Source organism: Macrotis lagotis, chromosome 2, assembly GCF_037893015.1.
Source record: "Macrotis lagotis isolate mMagLag1 chromosome 2, bilby.v1.9.chrom.fasta, whole genome shotgun sequence".
Classification (NCBI taxonomy): domain Eukaryota; kingdom Metazoa; phylum Chordata; class Mammalia; order Peramelemorphia; family Peramelidae; genus Macrotis; species Macrotis lagotis.
In genome coordinates this window covers 96,773,395-96,794,344 of record NC_133659.1, presented here as the reverse complement: position 1 = coordinate 96,794,344, position 20,950 = coordinate 96,773,395, and the positions used below count along the sequence as shown (strand labels likewise).

The window sequence follows — 20,950 nt, the reverse complement described above, 5'->3', positions numbered from 1 at the left end:
TAGTCATTTTACAAATGAGAAAACAGATTAACTTGTCCTTGGTCACAAAGCTAATAAATGTCTATGAATGGATTTGAAGTCAGGTTTTCCTCACTCTAAATACTTGCACTTAATGAATGGTATTATGGAAGGTTTCATTGTGGAGCTGGCATATGAGATGATCCTTCATTTTAGTTATTCAACACACATTTGTCAAGCCCTACTATGTTCTAGATATGATTCCAGGCAATGAGAAAACAAAGACAAACAAAAAACTATGCTTATCCTTATGGAGCATATATTCTCTTGAGTGAAAACAACTTGCACATTAAAATATATATAAGATACTAACAGTTGGAAAGGATTAGATAGACGTTGTAGGTGACATCAAGCTTTGAAGGAAAGCAGGGATTCAATGAGTTAGAATTGAAAAGGGAGTTCATTCCAGGCTTGGGGGGATTATTTATATAAAAACATGGTTATAGGATATCAAAAGTCATTTATAAGGAATAGCAAGCAAACTGACTTGGAATTGACTGGAATATAAAATTCAATAAGACTAATACGTAATAAACTAAGAAAGGCATTAAATTTATCCATTAAATTTATCCTAGAGTAAGAGAAAGGGACTAGCATAGGGGAGTGGAATGAGCAGACTTGTGTCTTAAGAATATCAGTATGATTGCTTTATGGACTATGGATAAGAAAAGAGAGAGTTTAGATATATGGATACCAATTAGGAGTACTGTCATAATCTAGAAAAGAGATGATGAGGGTCTGAACCAGAGGGTGATATCAGTTGAAGAGAAGGGAAGGAGGGAAAAGAAAATTATATGTTGTGAAAGTAGACCTGGCAACTGATTGAGTTTGAACTGTAACAGATACTCTAGTGAAAAAGGGGTTGGAGGAACCAACCATACAATCGGGATATCAAACAAGTATTCTATATAATCCAAGATTTGAATGAAAACATACATATTATATGTATTTATACATACACATAAATGATACAAAATACTACTATTTAATCGGCATAGATACTTTCTCCACTTTGCAGTATTAACCCCTTCATGCCTTAGCAGATTCCATAAAATACTGTAATTAAAAAAATCAGAAATATTTTTATTGTTCAATTTAATGGTGATATTTTTCTTAAAATAGCTAGTCTGGCCCTTGAATCAGAAATAACCTCTCACTCAAAGCCTTTCTTACTTGGTCAAGCTTGCCAGAGCTTGGATTCTGGTGGAATAGCCACTAAAACTCTGTGAACTCTTTATTTTATAATGAGAAATGAATAGATGTTCAAGTACAAACAATCTTTTGGCAATAACCTCTAAATCTTTGCTTTTAAAAAAATAACAATTAAAAAGTTCACTTATATGAAAATTCTAACTATACATATGAATATACAATTGTTTGTTTTATCTAATTTTACTCAAATTCAGCCTTTACAAAATTCAATAAAGTATGTGTGTTTTTCTATATGGTTCCTACAAACATCGCTACTTAATTTGAGCATTCCCAATTCAAATATACTTTATAGGGAACAGCTCTTAAAAATGTTTCCTAACAAGTAAAAATTTCAGGGACCATAAAATTTCAGAACTTGTTTCCTGAAAATAAAAAAGGTCACATGAACATTTATTTCAGTAACAAATTCTCTATGTTCACATATAAAATGAGAAACTGTTCCTTCCTTTATGCTTACATTAAGATATATATATTGTATTAGAAGTGTGTATAGGTAACATGGTTTCAGATTGTCATTTACTTGGATTTCTCATTATCCCCACATCTTGCTGTCTCCACAAAATATAGGTTCTTAGTGTAAGATTATAGATTCTTTAATACTTCAGACTTCAAAATATAAGAGATTTTCATAAGTGTGGGTGCTCATTCTCTCTCTCTCTCTCTCTCTCTCTCTCTCTCTCTCTCTCTCTCTCTCTCTCTCTCTCTCTCTCTCTCTGTGTGTGTGTGTGTGTGTGTGTGTGTGTGTGTGTGTGTATATAAATCCCACTATTTCTTTGTTATAATTCATGGACTCCAGTTTAACCCCTTGCCCACACGTAGCCAATTATCATCTGCTTGCTAACTTTCTGATGATGAGCTTCAGTGCACTTAACTAGGTTGATCCTCTGAACAGTAATCCATGCTGTGTCATATCCAGGTTGTTCTGACTTTGTAGAACCTGTCAGAGAAACTATTTATCCAATATGCCATACTGCTTCTAATATCTCTATTATTAGAGATATATGTAGAGTATTAAATCTCTTCATTTTCTTAGGAAGCCTTAAACAGAGTAAGTGATTTGCCAAAAACCTTACTGACAAACTATTAAATGAATTCAAAACTAGAATCTAGAGTTATGGATTCCTAAGGTTTATGTTTTTAAAAATTCTTTATAATAAACATGCCTCCCTTCCATTTAAATCCTTTTCCTATGTCATGATATGGTGGTGAACTTTCTCCTCTTAGGGCACCTGGAAAGTTTTCAACCTTTCCAAGAAAGTTTACTAACTGAGGACAGATTGTGTTTCTATTATCTAAAGACTAACCTTTATCTCCAGAAAATAGAGAAATTCAATAGGATTTATTCAGTTTGCAAACAATAGAGTTACTTTGAACCTTTACAGAATGTTGGGTGACTACATTGTCAGATCTGTTCTATTTATACAGAGCTAGGATACATATGTTTATCTGTTGGTTTGATGACAACCCTTATCTACTAAATTTCTGCCTTTACTTTGGGGGAAAAAAATCCTAGCAATTCTATCTTTTACCTCCCCCACCTCCCAAACAAAATAACGTGTGGAAGAATCATTCCACCACCCCCCAATCTATTTAAAATATAGAATTAATGGATCTGAACAGTAACCTGACTTCAAAAATATTGGTGAAGATTCTAGTGGTTTTCTACCCTTAATACTTTGGGGAGTTCCCCTAGGAACTTGGAACAACTCTGAGGTTCAAGGACCCTCCCAGAAGTTCCACATTCTCAAAAAGTTCAGGAGGTCCAAGTAAAGTGTTTATCTTTAAAAGTCAACCAAAAAACCCAATTAATTCAAACAAATATTTAATAAATGAAATAGAAATAAAAGTAACAACAAAATATTTCCCTAATAAAATTAGGGTATATTATCCCACAAATTCATACACAGGTTTAGAAACATATGGATTAGAGAATATCATGGAGAAAAACACATATAAAGAAGACCTATGTTGAGGGCACAAATATGGCAGAGTACACATATAGGGAGAATAAGTGACCAGGTTAAATACATGTGTATGCACACATATAAGAAATAAATATGGCCAGGACATACACATATGGAAGAACAATGAATACTTTCAATGGTCTTTTAATAATTTTATTATGCTTCTTCCTTGGACTCTTTCCCCTCTGGTCTTGTATTCTTCAGTTGATAGGTCTCATAGCATATATTGGAATTACTGCTCTGCAGTGATCTTTCCTAGACATCGCTCCATAAAATGCAGCTTAGCTGGACTCTTACCCCTTGGACATTGCTTACTGAATAAGTATTTTTCCACTTGGCTAGACTACTTTGATGATGCTTTTGGTCTATCTTAATTATGTGGCTACCTTTTCAAGAGAGAAAAAATGGATATTCTGATATTTTATATATATCCTCATCAGGAATATCTCAGTTTTAGGTTCAAAGCTCTTAAAAACAAATAGCATGGAGCAGCTAGGTGGCCCAGAGTACTGGCCCTGGAATCAGGAAGACCTGAGTTCAAATCTACCCTCAGACACTTGATAATTTCCTAGCTGTGTGACCTTGAGCAAGTGACTTAATCCCACTGCCTTGCAAAAAAAATTTAAAAATTAAAAAAAACAAATAGCATGGTCCTCCCAGCTAACAAATGCTTTTCATATTAATCTTTATTTAGTGCTCCTATTTCTGTATTCAGAAACCTCATCCATGTTCATTGTGAACATGTCAATACTTCCCAAATTTCAATCTCTTAAGGCTAAGCTATACCAGGTAATGGTTATTTCTGTAATAACTACCAAACATCACTAGGGTTCAAGGTTCCCTAGTTTGTGAAATCTGAGTTTCTTCTATTCTGTCATATAAATGAGAGCTTGAATAAAAAGATACTGAGATAAGATAAGCACAGCGGATAGGGTCACATTGCCATTTCTACCTGTCTACATTACATACTTGTCCCAGAGAGATACAGACAGCACCAAAACTTTAGAGGGCCTTTGAAGCAAATCATCAGGAATTTAAAGTTTCCCCTAGAGTGATAGTAGCATGTAATCTTTTAAAAATAATGTGTAAATATGTATGTATTTATATCCCTTTATACATCATAAAATTTATATCACTTGCATTTCTGCCAGTAACCCTCCCTAACCCTTTCATAGAGCAATCTCAGATAAGAAATGTATATAATATATATATATATATATATATATATATATATATATATATATATATATATATGAAAAGTAGAGGGAAAAATCAGCAAAATCGATCAATATATTGAAAAAGTCTAAAAAATGCATGCAATATTCCACATTTGTGAACCTTCCATTTAGGCAAAGAAACATGGTGAAACTAACTTCTCTTAATTCTTCTTTGGGGCTTTGCTTATTCTTTGTAGTTTTCAACATTCACTTTTGTTTGTTTTATAGTTGTTCTTTCTTCTGACATTGTTGTAATCATTATGTAGGATGTTTTCTTAACTATTCATTTTGAATCAAATCATATGAAGCTCTCCATGCTTCTCTGCATTCATCATTTCTGTTTCTTATAACATAATAGTACTCCACAATAATCATTTACCACAATTCATTAAACCATTTCATTTTACTCTGTTTCTAAATCTATTACAATATCCTGTTCCTAAATCTTAAAAGAGAGAAGGGATTGCAAAGATAATATATCAATGATTCACTAAAGTATATGCTACATCCTTGGGGATGGACTAGGCAAGCTTCGATTGGAGACCTCAGATGAAAAGGAATTCTTGGTCTTCCTTGGCAGTCTATATTGTTCTTTTAGACCTAAGCAATTCTTAGACATTTCTTCTTTATTATGAGTTGAAATCTGCCTACTTGTAACTTCTGTTGATCTAGTTGTGCCCTTGGGTGCTATGAAGAGATCTCTTCAGGGCTATGTACTACAGAGGAAAGACTGGTAGGCTATAAGATAGGAGACCTGGGTTCTAGTTCCATGTCTTTATTGTATCATTACACCAAATATATTACATCTCATAATCTCAGGATCTTTCTAGACACTGGACATTAAAAAACCTGCTGGGCTCAACCTTACTAAAAGCAGAAACATGATTTTGCTCAAGCAAGGTAAGTTAATAAAGAATGTCATAAACAATTAAAGTAATGCTTATTTCAGTACAAAAATGCACATACATTAGAAAACAACTAAAATGAAAATGAAATTCTTGCCTATAACCCCAAAGATATTATATGCAAGTATTGCCCCAAAAGTAGATGAGATGGATTATTATCAATCTTTGTCCTAGGTATTTTATCAATGCTCATTTACTAATTAGACCCCAAAGAAGCTTCTTATGAAGCCATTAGAGATGAATGTGAAAGCAAAACTGAAGCCTGCTCATCTGTGCACCAGAAAAGATAACTAGAAGCAAGAGATTCAGAACAAGGATTCTCTTCTCACTGGGCAGACAAAGGAAAAGGAAGTCAGGAGTGGAAATGGGAAGAGAAAGAAGGGAGATAGTATGGGAGGGAAGTAGATAAGCAGAAAGAAGAGAGGGAAATAGGAAAGCAAGGAAGGGGGAAAGGGAGGAGGGAAGAAAAAGGAAAGAAAAAAGGAAGAAAGAAAAAAGAAGTAAGGAGGAATAGAAAATGGAAGGAGAAAAGGAAGGTGGAAGGAAGAAAAGAAGTACCACCTACTCTACTGTCAGCCAAGAAGTAGAAAAGCTAAAAGGATTCTGACTTAGCATCTAAATGGAAAGAGAGCTAAAGGAAAGAGAGCTTAGAAGATTTGTGTCCTATAGCTAAGTCACAGATTTTAAGAGTTCAATTGTAGTGATATGTCCTGAAAATATGAGGCAAAGCAATTTAAATATTATAAGCAATCATAGAAAAATGGATATTTTCTACTCATTATCCAGGAAATAGAATTTTTGTCATAAAAACTATTCAGTGATTAACAAAATATTCCACATAAAGGAAGAGTGAGTATTAGTTGTCTTTTTCTGAAAAATCAGAGTTATTAAAAATAATATTCTCTTGATTATATACTTATATAAATGGCATAGTAGACAGGGAGATGAAATTGAATGAAGAGAAAACTGGGTTTAAATCTTGCCTCTGACATTTGCTCATTTATGTGATTATTGCCAATTTATCCAAGTTTCTTAATCTTTGTCTTCTTCACTCAACTTTCTAGAACTCATCTACCATTTTATATTTGGACTGTGTAATACTAGTGTTCTCCTTATCCTCGGTAACATGACTTGGGGTAATTTTGCCTCCCTTGACACAGCTTCCAGCTGTCCTCTCACTGTAAGGATGTGCTTACCTATTCACTTAAGGGTATTAAATAAAGATCAACCTATGTAGAGCTGGATGTCCTTCAGACTTGGTAGAAGCCCCAAGATGGGGTAAGTCACCACAGGCTACAGATGTATTTCCATATGAACACAAAGGGGTCACCATTAATCAAACAAATGTTGGAGTTTCCTTATTGAAAATCCTTTCTTTGCTATGGTTAGGAAAACTTCTTTTTGCTAACTATTGAAAGACATATATGTATAATTTTGTTCTAAAATCTAACAGCATGCAGATCAGATTCAACCTTGCCTCTTATAGGCTATATCCTATGTTATGAAAGGAAGTTTCCCATACTGACAAGGTCACAGAACCTTCCTACATACCAAGTTCTTATCCTATGCTATGATATCATTATGGATGAGTGACATGGTTTAGTGGAAAGAATATTGTTCTGGGCAAAAGTTCTGGCTCTAACATTTATTATTGCGTGACCATGGACAAATTGCTTAACCTCTCTGAGCATCGGTTGTCAGTCCCACTTTGTCAAGTCACAATACTATCATTTCCACTTACCCACTTGAAGCATCACTAAGACGGAAGCACACTTTAAGTCTTCAATCTTTACAGGAATATGAGCCACTATCACTATTAAAAAAACTAATTTAACTAAAATCTACCCAACAGACCATGTTAGAAGAGAGGAGTAAAGAAGTAACATTCCATTGTCTTAAGAGAAGAACAGAATGAATATTACCTGGACAAGATATGTGGATTGTAAAAGACCAGAAATAAGAAAGATTCACAACATGGGGCAGGGATTCTAAAAATGTTTAATCATAGCAATGACTAAGGAGTGCTGCATTGTTACCATTGAGCTCCTAGAACTGGAGATGGGAAGGATTTAAGCTTTGTTTGGTTCTCTGATCTACAGAGCCAATTCCAGTAGTCCAAAACATTAATTTCAGGTTTTAACCAAAGCTAACCAAAACATTACCTTTATACTAAAACTTTACAGTACAGTCTGCCAGTCTTTGGATTTAATGCTTATACCCTTGGCCTTAATAAAAGTGAGGGGCCATTTAACTGAATCTCTTTGCCATTAAAAAAAATTGGTTTTACAATCCCTTTCAAGTCTCCCCATAGAAAGTTAGTATACAGGACCTACTTTGATGTGCTCTTAATCTTAATCACTCATTCTACAGGCAGAAAAATGTTAAGGGAAAATTCCCAATAAAATACAAAAATAAAAATGTAAGCCAGTTTGGTAGAGTCTGAGTTGAAGGTTTGTAGGGAGTTGGCTAGCTGCCAGTGTTAAATAGAATCCAGTTGGTAGGGACAACAGGGTTCCTGGCAGCAAATCAGCACCGAAAATCTGACCAAATAATGTCTTTCCCAACCAATGACAGCTAAAATCTGCTCTCTAGCTGTTATTGCTGTGAATAAAAGAGACAGATATTTTACTTAAACATGAAAGTGCAAAAGCAAATTGTCATTTCCATCACATTAAAGAAATCCAGTGGAAAATGTTTCAGGTTTCTTTTTGCAAGCTTCCAACATTTCTGCAGTATATGGTAATGTGATTCTACTGATTCCCACCTTTAAAATAATCTGATCTGCTCATTCTCTGTATACATACACATACATACATATGTGTGTATATATATATATATATGTGTGTGTGTGTGTGTGTGTGTGTGTGTGTGTATAAAAGCTAACATTTATATAATGCTTACTAGGAGACTGGCACTGTGCTAATTATAATTTTATTTAATCCTCACAACAACCTATCATTATAATACTCATTTTACAGATGAAGAAACTAAGACAGAGATTTAAAAAACTTCCCTTGTCACACAGTCAGTGATACCTGAGGCTGGATTTGAACTCATGTCCTACTGATCCACAGCCTGTTGCTCTATCCACTCTGCCATCTCATTATATATGCATATATATATGCACACATATATAAACTTATTATATTTTATCAAATCATGGCTTATAGGCTTTCTGACTCCAAATATAATTCATTTTAAAGGAACTTCGCTTTCAGTTTCTCTCAGATACCTCTTTTGATTTTCAGGAAAAGGCAAAAGGTTAAAACAAGCAAAAGAAGAAGCAATGGCTGAAATAGACCAGTATAGAATGCAGAAAGAAAAGGAATTTCAGGAAAAGCAATCTTTGGTAAGTATGAATATCAATTGATTTCTTATGAAACATTTCAAGTAGAACCCCATGACAGACATACTTAAAAGAACATTGAAGAGGGTATAAGATCAAGATGCTAGAGCTGATTTCTATATTCGACTTGGTGGCATACTGCCTCAGTGTCAATTTCTTCACTGATAGAAAGAACCAATCCAAATCAATTAAATTCAACATTTATTTAAGTGCCTACTCTGTATAGAACAGAGCCCTTATTTTATTCCAATGGAGAAAAAAGACATGTGTGTAGATTAACACACATGTGGAGTAGCAGTGTAGCCTACTGGATATGGAGCTGGCCCTGGAATCAGGAATACCTGAGTTCATATTTGATCTCAGACACTTCTGAACTACGTGTGTCTAGGCAAGTCAGTTCTCTCTCACTTTCTACATCTGTCAAATGAGGATAATAGCGCCTACTTTCCAGGGTTGTTGTGAGGCTCAAATGAAATGATGATTGTCAAGCTCTTAGCATAATACCTATAATATAATGAATGTTATGCAAATTCCAACTGTAGTAGTTATAGTAAAAAGGAAGAGCAGCAGCAGCAGTAGCAGCGATACTGCATGCTAAAGGAATAAAATAAAAGATGATCCTCTAGTTGTATTGGGACAGGGAATTTCCTGACTAGAATTTCCCTATACCGATGAAACATCACATTCTGTTATTTTTTCTTATTCCAAATTTTTAGGGCTTTCCCATGGAAGTTTCTTTTTTAAAAAATCATTCCCTCTAAAGCTAAGTGGTAGCAAAAGTATGACTATGTAAGCAGAATTTATATATTTATTAAAGCAGAAAGAATCTATAAGTTTCTTATTTATTCTTGCTTATGTACAGATCAAAGAGCTCCCTTGAATGACAGAAGTTATAGAAATGACCAAAGCAGAAAAAAAGGCATAGTCTACCTTCTGTTGTCATTTGATACTCCCCAAAAAACAATGATAAGCTAAACAAAACTAAAGGAAACAGTTGCACAGGAATATAATATAAATATATCAGTGCAATGAAAGAGATTTTGTAACATACATTGTGATAGGACTTGATTATAATGTGCAAATGATGTCCTGGGAAACCATATTCTTAGGATCAATAATCAGTATATGTAGTACTTAGAGTTTGAGGGGGTGAAAAGGTCATCTGATACTTCCTTAATCTTGCACCAAACTACCTTTGATTTAATTGTATTTATCATATATATTCTTATTTATGTACATAATATCTCCCACATTTTACTGAAAACTCCATATAAGTAGGGATTGTTTCCTTCATTATAGTTGTGCATCTTGTATCTACCAAAGAGTAGATATTTAATAAATTCTAACTTATCAATTGGTTTCTTTTAGGTATATGTTGTAAAAACCAGGGGATTTACATATGATTTTTGTTTTTGTGAATGGTATTGATTTGGCATGAAAGGATCCTAAAGGGTCTGTTCAGAGGCCATAAAGCCCAACCCCCATAATAATTATAACAATAATAACTAATATTTAGATACTGTATTCCAGACACTATTCTAAGGGCTTTATAGATCATTATATCATTTGGTCTTCACAATAATACTGGGAGATAAGTGGTGTTATTATTCCCATTTTTACAAAAGGGAAAACTAAGTGCTCAAGATCACAGAGCTAGTGGGTTTCTGAGAGAGAGGCCAGAATTGAATTAAGGTCTTCCAGTCTCCTAGTCTGAAGCACTGCATAAGAAGGCACCATCTAACTGCCTAAGGCACAAAAATGATTAACAGACTTAGGATCACAGTCTGTAGGTGGATTTGAACCCAAATCTTGCCAATTCCATGCCCTGTGCCCTATCCACTATGCTGCACTGTGCCTCCTTTTCTTCCTTTTGGTAAGAAGCAAAAAATCAACCTTCACAAGAAAGAAGTTACTTAACACAAATCACATGTTTCTTTTTTATATAAAAATAATTATTATCCCTTAGGACATAAATAAAAATAAAATTGCAAAAGAATAGTATGTAGTAGAGTAGAAAATGTCTTGAATTTGGAGTCAAAGAGATTCAATTAGAAGTGTAAATCTGTGATTTGCTCCTTTGAGAATCTGGCAAGTTGCTTTGCTTTCCTGGGACCTCAGCTTCCTAATCTCTAAAATGAGAGGTTTGAACTAGATGCCAACTAAATAAATTCTTTTACATATAAATCCATGATTTATGATTGCCTCCTAGCTTCCTCTAGGTCTTATCTAAAATTCAACCTTCTTCAAGAAGCCTTTTCCAGTCCTCTTTAATCTTAGTGCCTTCCATCTGAGTTAACTCCCAATTGATCTAGAATATATCTTATTCATGTTTAGTTGATTGTATATTGTCTTCTTCAGTAGATGATGAGTCTCAAGAAAGGGTATTATTTATTTTTTTGCCATTTTTTGTATCCCCTTTACATAACACAGAGTGAGGAGTTACCTCATGTGTCTGGAAATGTTGATCAGAAAGTAATGCAGAGGCCTGGTTCCAGACAAGAAAAGATAAAAGTTCACTTATCAGAATCTAAGAGGGTCCCAAGGGTTCAAGGTTCTGGAGAAAGAGAGGCAGGGAAAGGTAGTGAAGGAAGAGAAAATAAGAGATTGATAGTCAGACTACCTACAATATGGTTTAGAAATGGTAGTTGGGAAGTGCCCCAAACTAATAGACTAACCCCTTTAGATCTATCATTAATCGAGGAGTATCTATCAGTCAGAATCAAATGTCTTGAGCGATATTTCTTCTCTGGCTCTTTCATAATCACTTCAACTATGATGAGCCCATTAGACAAAATTATCTGGGAATGCAGTCTCCCAACTATTACCACCTTTGGTTACCTTATTGAGGAAAAAAAAAAGTAAAGTTTAATTTTTTTGTATCAAAAAAGAAACAAAAACACACAACCATCCTAATACTGCATACATAGCATGGGATTGTAGGGTACAGAATCTCTTGATGTGCAACAACTAAGAAAGTTCTTCCCTAGGAGCTGCATAAGTTGTAAATCTAGTCCAGGAAATTAACCATCGGTATTGAACTTGAATAAAAACTCTTCTTTTTCACAATTCAAGCCTAAGCCAATTTCACAGCTGACTGATCAAACTGCATTCAAAGAGAAAGGCCAGGGTGCGCAGGGCTGCTCTGCTAAAGCTTATTATAAAAACTATCTCAGCACTTCTACTCTTGGTGTGACCTCACAGTATTCTTTGTATTGTTATTCTAGGAGAGACTCATCATGATTAACCTAAGCCTAGGGTCAAGCAGGAAGATCTGCTTAGAGCCTGAAGAAGAAAAGTCTTTGGAACAATCATACTGAGTTCTTTGCATTGCTTCCAAAATATATACAAAGACATTTATGGTCCCACATCCATCATAATCCATTAAATTTAATATTCTGTATGTGGCTTCTCAAGAGGATATGATGATCTTTATTACAATAAACAATGTAGTATCAACAAAACTTTTTCATTAAACAACCAAAATGTAAAAGTGATTAAAATGTCTAAAGATTACAGAGTAGCAAATAGAGATATAGAGAAAAAGAGATGATAGATTACAGATGATAAACATATGTGCCTATGTGTGTATTTATTTAGTTCAGTAATTTTTCATTGTTTGACTCTTCATGGCTCAAATTGGGAGTTTTCTTGGTAGAAATAACTGGAGAAGTTCGCCATTCCCTTCTCCAACTCATTTTTTTATATATGAGGAAACTGAGGCAAACAGAATTAAGAGACTTGCCCAGAATCACATTTGAAACCAAATTTGAACTCTTGAAGATTAGCCTTCCTGACTCCAGGCCTGGTGTCCTATCTACTTGTGTATCTATCCATTCACACACACAAATACACACAAAGTCAATATTCAGTTATTATCAATATTGTTATTATTAATATTCACAGTTTAACACATAAGAAAACTGGCACCAGGACAGGTTAATGACTTGTCAGGTTCCGTAGCTAGAGTGCGGTAGGATTTGCATTGTCTTCTTAATGCACCACTCGCTACTCCAGGAACCACAGGGGAGAGGAGTAAGGAGGGAGTTCAAAATTCATCCAAACCATTTTTGCCAGGGATGTAATTAGCCGTGTTTTTGCCTGGAGAGGAGGCTTACACTGCAGTCGCACCGGTTAGGAAGGATATCCTGTGTACCCCAGGGTTTCCTACTCTGCTGAAAAGTAAAAAGGGAATAGAATTTCCCATCAGTGACTAAGGGGAAAAAAAGTGACGACCACTACAAAAGCTGAATGAGAGACAAAGGTGCTATAAATCTCCCACCACCAACCCCACCATTGAGTAGGGCCTCTGGGTGCCCTCAATTTGAATTGTATTGAATTAGTTAAATTCTATTTCAAGAGAGAGAAAACTGATAACTTCACATGTTAAGAAGAAAATAGGAATCAGCTCAGCTTTGTAAAATGTTCCACTTGCCCCCAACCTAATAACAACTAAGCAAACTTTTTGCTAGCATCCTGAGGGTTATTATTCCTGAAAATGTAACCTGTAATAAAACATGTAAAATGGCTTCCAAACAACAGTTCTCTGTCAAGTAGATATTTCTAATTATTGAAGTTTTTTTTTCATTTCATTATAAGGTCATTATCTGACAGCCTTGGTGGATCTGAAATCCTTGAAAATTCAGGAAATTCCCCCAAATTATTTTCCAAATGTGTTTGGGGTGTGACCAAACCCCAAAAGCATTTTGATAAGTCATCTCCCCCTTATTTTTAAAACCATATGAGCAACAAGGAAAACACAATCCATATGGTTCTGATTCATTTATACTTAACTCATCAAAATGTTATTTTGAATAAGCTATTGGATGTCTAAAGAGCTATAATATCCTTTCAAAGCTATTTTTCTTTGAACTGGGAAGTTAACTTTAGCCTGCACTATAAACAGAACAGGACTAGAACCTGGATAGACTCAAACTCATTTGATTTCAAATTTAGGACTCAGGAAGATCAAATGGGCACCGAAGTTCACTAAACTTTCACAGCCCTCCCAAAGGTTTACTCTGATTTTCCTGGACTAAATACCTTGTATATCTTTTCGAAATGCACATAGAAAAGAAAAGAAAAAAAAAAAAAAAAAAAAAAAAGAAAGGGCACATACACTTAAATCAAACTGAAATATGAAACTGACCTTTCTAAACAGATAAATTAGGATACAGTGGTTGTCTCTACAGAAGAATGCCTAATTTTACAACATACAGAATTCCTTTAAATCAGGGGTTCTTGACATTTGAATCTTTTTGACAATCTAGGGAATTCTATCGACTACTTCTTAGAATAATGTTTGCCCCTTTCGTTCCTAATTGAAGAAAATGTGAAATTTCAATTAGAGGTTAGTGAAATAGAAATATAATTTATTTCCCACCTAAGTTCATGGATCCCTGAAATGTAATAGCCACTTTAAATGGTGAGTTCCCTCATACTGTTTCAGTTTTAATTGACAGATTCTTAACTTATCTAAGATTCTAGGATTATTAAAGAGGTAAATTCAGCATTGAGGAACACTGAGAATTGAAATAAGGAAATAAAGATTAAAGTGTCTCTAAAAATGATACTGCAAGTTGTCCAACTCTCATCTATCCACATCATTACCAAAGCAGTCTTCTTAATATCTATGCTGTAATAAAAAAAAAAAGTCAAATTTAGATTCAGGCAACATTGTTAATTTTCTAAAAAGAGTATATGAAGTTCAATAACTAGTGTTTAATCTTGGCCCTGTAAATTACTATCTCTGTGATTTTTAAAAAGGGGATTTCACCTCTCTGAGACTCAGTTTCTGTACCATGTGAAATAATGATCTTCTACCTCTAAATCTATGGCTACTCCTATGACTAAGGTTTATATCTTATATCAGATGCTTGGTAGTTTTTTGATTATGAAAAAGTCACTTGACTACCCAGAACATCATCATTTTCCTTATGCATAAAATGGAAATAAGAACAGATATCCTACCTATCCTAGAGTTTTTGTGAAAAAATGTTTTTGCAAATCTTAAAGTATTAGAGAATTCTGAGTTTTAATTAATTTATTTTTATTAATAATTATTATAATTAATTATTATTATAATGTATAGGTCTGAGAATGTCACTTCTGTACTCAAAAATCTTTGAAATTCTCCATTTCAAATATACCAATACTTTCAATAATATGACTCCAAATTCCATTGCCAAATTATCCAGCAGTTCTCCTCTGTGTACACTTGGTACTGCAGGCAAGCTGGACTACTTAATGCTTCACAAGTATTGTCTTATTCTTTCAAACTCTCATGCCTTTAAACATGCTCAATTCAATAATTTTAATAAAATCCATCCCCTCCCCCACTCACCCTGTCTTCCTATATTCCTTTCCTCCTTACTTCCTAGAGCAGGTATCAGAGTGAGCCTTCTTTTTTTCCCTGGGTAGAAAAGTTCCTCCCTCCTTAGATGGCATCTAAAGTTTGATCTCTCCATGCACACAATCCCTTTCTAACTTTTATTGTAGTTATTTATGTATATGAATCATAAACATGCCTACCTCACAATTCACTGGGGAGGGGACCATGATGCAGTGCACTGGTTCTGAAGTCAGGAAGACCTGAGTGAAAATTCAGCCTGAGATACTTTACTAACTCTGAAATCTTGGGCAAGTCCCTTAATATCTGCCTCAGCTTTTCAGCTGTAGGTGATAATAGCACCTACCTCCCAAGGCTCATGATAAGTATAAATTGAGACAAATTTTTTTAAAGTGCTTAGCATAGTACCTCACACGTGGCTATAAGCCCATTTGGGGTTTTCTTGACAAAGATACTGGATTGGTTGCTATTTCCTTCTTCAACTCATTTTATAGATAAGGAAACTAAGGCAAATGGGATTAAGTGACTTGTCTAGGGACACACAGTTAATTAGTGTCCAGAGTTATATTTGAACTCATGAAGATGAATCATCCTCACTTCAGGCGCAGAACTCTATCCACTGTATCACCCAGAATTTATGTATGTATATAAACAGAAAGACAGCAGATGTTCATATATTTTCAATGTAATAATTAAACATTTCCTTTTACAGGAGGTTCACTTTGCTTTTTAGAAAATATATATATATATATATATATATATGAGATACATCTATATCAAAATCTATATCTGTATTATATATATATATATATATAATATATATATATATATATATATATATATATATATATATCAATGGAAATGGTGTGGTCAAGGTACCTAACTAATTCATTAAATTCAGCAAAAACACCACCTATCAATATATATATATATATATCAATTCAATAGTTTTTCTTTTGACTCTGGAAAATGGGTTAAATGAATTTTTCAGTAGGCATTATATACATATAGCTATTTTTTTGCTAAATGGAAATATCATTGAAAAATGTCATGGGAAATATGGTAATTTTTTATTTTGTTTTTTGGGGTTTTTTTAAGGCAAGTTAAGTGACTTATCCAAGATCACACAGATAGTTAATTATTAAGTATCTGAGACTGGATTTGAACTTAGGACCTCCTGATTCCAGGGCCAGTGCCCAAATATCCTAATTTTTAACATGATTATCTTTCTCTCCTAGTAGTTTTACTATATCATAAATTCTATCTTTGTGGTTTTCTCACTTCCTTACATCTTACTCAATTTAATATTTAATTATTAAATTAATACTTCACAAGTTTTATAATTCTTTTAGGTATGTAAGGGTAGGGTAATTGATTTGTTTGACCTCACCCCCTACCCAATGAGATCATTCCTTCAAAGGCCTTAGACTAAGTATGGAAAAAACCTTTGAAGTAAAATGACCTGCAAGAATTGTTCATTTAGACTGAAAAAACTTGGCTATGACTTGGACATCTTCTATAAATTATCAAGGTGGTTGAGAAGGGAGTCATTCCAAAAACTGAAGTGAGTTAACATTCTAGCTGAAACTACTGTAAAGGAGGTAAGGAGAAACCCCCAACCTCAGTTTTGGTGAGTTCTTCTTACCCAGGTAGACCCTCCTGATTTAGGTAAGCTGAGAAAGGTCTTAAAGGGTTTTGGACTTCCCTCCAGTGGCCTAATCAGCTGCATCCACAGACTGTAGTATCGGAATTAGGAGCCTAGGTCACCAGGACACAAATTTACTTATTTACATAGAACTTAAGTGAGTACCCCTCAAATGGAAGGAAAAAATCTTTGCCACAAGTAATCTCTAAGCTTGAGCCCACTGTCCCTGGAGGATATTTTGTATCAATTGTTCTTAATGCTGAATGACTGAGTGTCAGTCAATTATCTTTGGGCAAAACCACCAATGAAGACTGGAGTCACTGGCATTAAAGAAACTTGTAACGCCCACTAAAAGTCTAAAAATGAAGATTTTTGCCTTTCTTTGGGACCCGATTAATTTTGAGAGTGGAAGTTGGTATAAGAATCCTCAGCTACATGGGTTATAGCTGTAAGGGGCATTAATGAAGATGACAAGTCCACCAACTTTGGAAGTTGACTTTATGAGTTCCTATGGAAAAGAAATGGCCATTCATGGTCTGGTCATTAAAATCCAGTGGGGGTTGGAAGTGACTCGGGGTGCAATATCTTAGTTAGCCACCAGGTGGTAGCCCAAGCCCAAGTTGTTTCTTTATGTGGAATGGCCAGCTACTTGGCCTTTCACTGTCTGTAGCTGAAAATAGTTCTTTCCTTTCTGCATTTGGAGGATTCCTAAGTTCACATCTAAAAATAATTAACATTAATTAGTATTTATTTAATTTAAAAATAGTAATGCTTTCACAATCTCAGTTCATCTTTCTTCCTTGTTATATCTAGCCTTAGTCTGGTTCTTGGACTGTCACTGTGACTATACTTGAAACTCTTCTCACTTGCTGGGGCTCGCCAAAACCTCTTTTTTTTGACATAGCCTTGACCATTTTGGGTCATCTCAGAGTGGGACTTCAGTCACAATGATTTATTCAGTGGGTATTCAATATATGTTCTTTTAGTTGAATTGAATTTCTCGGCATCATTCATAGATTTCTAAAGTATTTATCATAAAAAAATGTCACTGACAAATTGGGGAGGTAACAATAAATGACTCTTGTCTCATTGAGTTTCATTCTTTTTGATTTTGCAGGTAATGGGTTCCCAAAGTAATCTCTCGGTTGAAATAGATGAAGAAACAGTAGGAAAGATTAAAAATCTTACCGGTAATTACAATGAGAGCCTGGAAAATGTGATGAAGCAACTTCTGAGCATGGTTTGTGACTTGAAACCTGAAATCCATAAGAACTTCAGAATCACAAATTAAACATTGTTCAGATTAATCAATAAATAGTGTATGTCTATCATCTGGTGGTTTTGAGTCCAGCATTTGTATCATACGGCTGTGATTGTGCCTTTCAAATTATATAGGCTCTGACAGATTTTGAAATGACATAATTCACACACAGGCTTGTTATTACTTTTCCTCTATAGTAGTTATGACCCTGTCATTTAACAGGGCCAAGTCAGCCAGGCAGAGTCACTTATCATTCGACACATTACATAAGAAGGCCAGACTGACAACTCTTAGTGGGTGTTGGGGGGTTTCTTTCTGCCTTCAAAAAAATGTGTTATTTGAGAGTGTTGGGTCACATCAGTCTCAGTCTGCAATGGGTTCAACATAACATAATCTAAAACTGAAATAATTTATTTATATTACAGCAGATTTCTTTGTGGGGATGGAATGAGTTAACTTGAATTAGAATCAGACCAATGAACAAACTCTGTTAAAATTTAAAAGTGCATACACAAAATAGTTTATACCTGCTCATCCAATATACACAGAAAGACAGAGAAAGAGAGACAGAGAGGCATCCCTCAGGGTTACAGAACTCGTCCTGCCATTATCCTCAGTTCTTCAAATAAGAATTTTTTTTATCCAGACTGAACTAAAGTTTTAGGCAAAAGAGATAAATGAGATACTATTAAAATTTTGAATGAGTTTCTTTTTGTTAGAGTAATTTGTTTGTTCATTTTTGCTTTGAATAAAAAATTAAAAGCTCCTGAAGGATGTCTTGATGTCAGTAAACATTCTCCCCAATCTACAGCACCAAAAACCAAGGACCATTGCTCAGAATGCAGACCTGTAGGTGCCAAAATATTCTTGATTATCAAAGAATAAATGCAAATCTTCTTAACATCTGCTCAGTAAAATTAAAAAAATATTAGTAATGTTTATCTCTTACTTTAAAAAATTCAGATAATGGATTTTAAAATACAAATAGAAGAGATATTTTTATTAAGCATCATTTTGAATGGACTATCAGAAGGGAAAATCCAGAGTCGTCTATATTTTTTAATAAAAACTAAATATAACCTCTTAAAGAAAAAATAAAAGATAGAGTGAAAAGAATTGTTATTCTGAAGTCATAAGACCTAATATCAAATACTACCTCTGCAAGCTTGGGAACATCACTTAACTTCCTTGGGCCTCAGTTTCCTCATTTGTTAAATGAAAGAGTTGCTTTAGATGATCTTTTTACCTGTGACTTTATGAAATCTACAGTATCTAATCAGAAGTAAGAGAGAACCAAGTAATTTTCAGGTGAGATAAGTTTTTTAAAAGATAATTTATTTCTATATTTGTACTCCCATGGCACATAATAGGCATTTGGGGGGAGGTGTGATTAAAGATGCATTTTGACATTTCCTTAGGTACTTTGAAGTCAACTCTCCTTTATTAAATGCAACAGACAGTTTTCCAAGAAATGGGGCTGCAAAGAAAGGTTTAAAAAAACTGTCTCTGCCCTCAAGGGGCTCACAATCTAATGGAGAAGACAACATGAAAACAATTACACACAAGCAAGATATGCACAGGATAAACTGAAGATTGTCACAAAGGAAAAGTACCAAGATAAACTAAGATAAGAAAATGTTTCTTGTGGAAGGTGGAATTCTAGTTAAGACTTGAAGGAAGTTAGAGAAAGTAGAAGACAGAGACAAGGATGAAGAGAATCCAAAGTATAGGCAACGGCCAAAAATCTTTCTTCTATTTTTTCCATATTATGGATTAATGATTGATATGAGCTATTTTAATAGGAAAGCTTTCTATAAGATCATGTTGGAAAACTCTCTGTAAGTTCATGTTGGAAGTGAAAAAATTTGGTTCTTCCTTAGAAAGGAGTACCCCAGAATAGATTTTTCTCTCTTCCACTAATTTGGAGTGTTCTATTGCTGTATCTTTAAGGGCTAGAATGGGAGAAGCAGATTCATATCAATACTTCAATAGTGTATTCTCACTTATGGGAGTGTTACAGGGCAGAGATGACAAGCTAATCAAAACTCATCCTGCCCTATTCATTTTTTCCCCTCCCATAAATTCCCCAGAGGCCTCCATCCTAAGGTTTCTTCTATGTCTTCTAGGTATCAATGTAACATGTGTGCTCTTGCTTTTACAACATGACGCACCTCCATTTTTTTCCTGTTATACATCACTTGAATGACATATTTTGTGCTGATTTGGACACCTAATTCACTATTGTGTTGGACATCTGCTGTACCCTTTGTCCATTGAGCTTTGGATGACCCATAATTCCAGTTCTTCCAAGTTTATAGTATATATTGATTCATAGCATGTAGCATAATTATTTAAGCATTAGTTAGAACATGGAATTTTCCTGCTTGATAAACCCATTGCACCTTATTTTTTTCTCATAGGATCAATTACAAAGACCTCTGTTGTACATTTTAAGCCCTTTACAATCTGGTTCCTGTGAACCCCATTCACATTGTTGTTCAGCTAAACTAACCTTCTTTCCCTTCTTCAAATTTAACAATTCAGCTCCCAACTCTGGATCTTTCCACAGGCTGTATCTCCTTCCTGAAATTCATTTCTTCCTTTCCTCCAGTTATTAGAATCCCTAACTTCCTTTAAAATTAAGTTTAGATATCACCTCCTACATGAATTTCTATTCTGATCCTTCCAGCTACTAGGAGTTTCCCAAACCCCAGTTCCAAATTACCATGCATTTCTTTTGTCCACATTTCATACACACTTAGATATGAATTTTTTTTTTCTGAAGAGAATATGAGGGCAGCTAGGTGGCGCAGTGGATAAAGCACAGGCCCTGGAGTCAGGAGTACCTGGGTTCAAATCTGGTCTCAGACACTTGCTAATTATCTAGCTGTGTGGCCTTGGGCAAGCCACTAAACCTAAAAAAAAAAAGAGAGAGAGAGAGAGAGAGAGAGAGAGAGAATATGAGTTCTTGGAAAGCAGAGACTATTTCGTTTCTTCTTTGAATTACCAGTATTTAAAGTAAAGCCTAGCATGTAG

The 20,950-nt window shown here is 34.5% G+C and overlaps 1 protein-coding gene across 1 annotated transcript in view; it reads left to right on the top strand.

Annotated features, from left to right (window-relative positions):
- ATP6V1G3 (ATPase H+ transporting V1 subunit G3) overlaps window positions 1–18,007 on the top strand; it is a 47,534-nt gene extending 29,527 nt beyond the window's left edge. The window contains exons 3-4 of the mRNA XM_074222294.1: window positions 8,565–8,665; window positions 17,771–18,007. Coding sequence (XP_074078395.1) covers window positions 8,565–8,665; window positions 17,771–17,944 — 275 coding nt within the window. The 3' untranslated portion in view covers window positions 17,945–18,007. The remainder of the gene's footprint in view (window positions 1–8,564; window positions 8,666–17,770) is intronic.
- The last annotated feature ends 2,943 nt before the right edge of the window (window positions 18,008–20,950 follow it).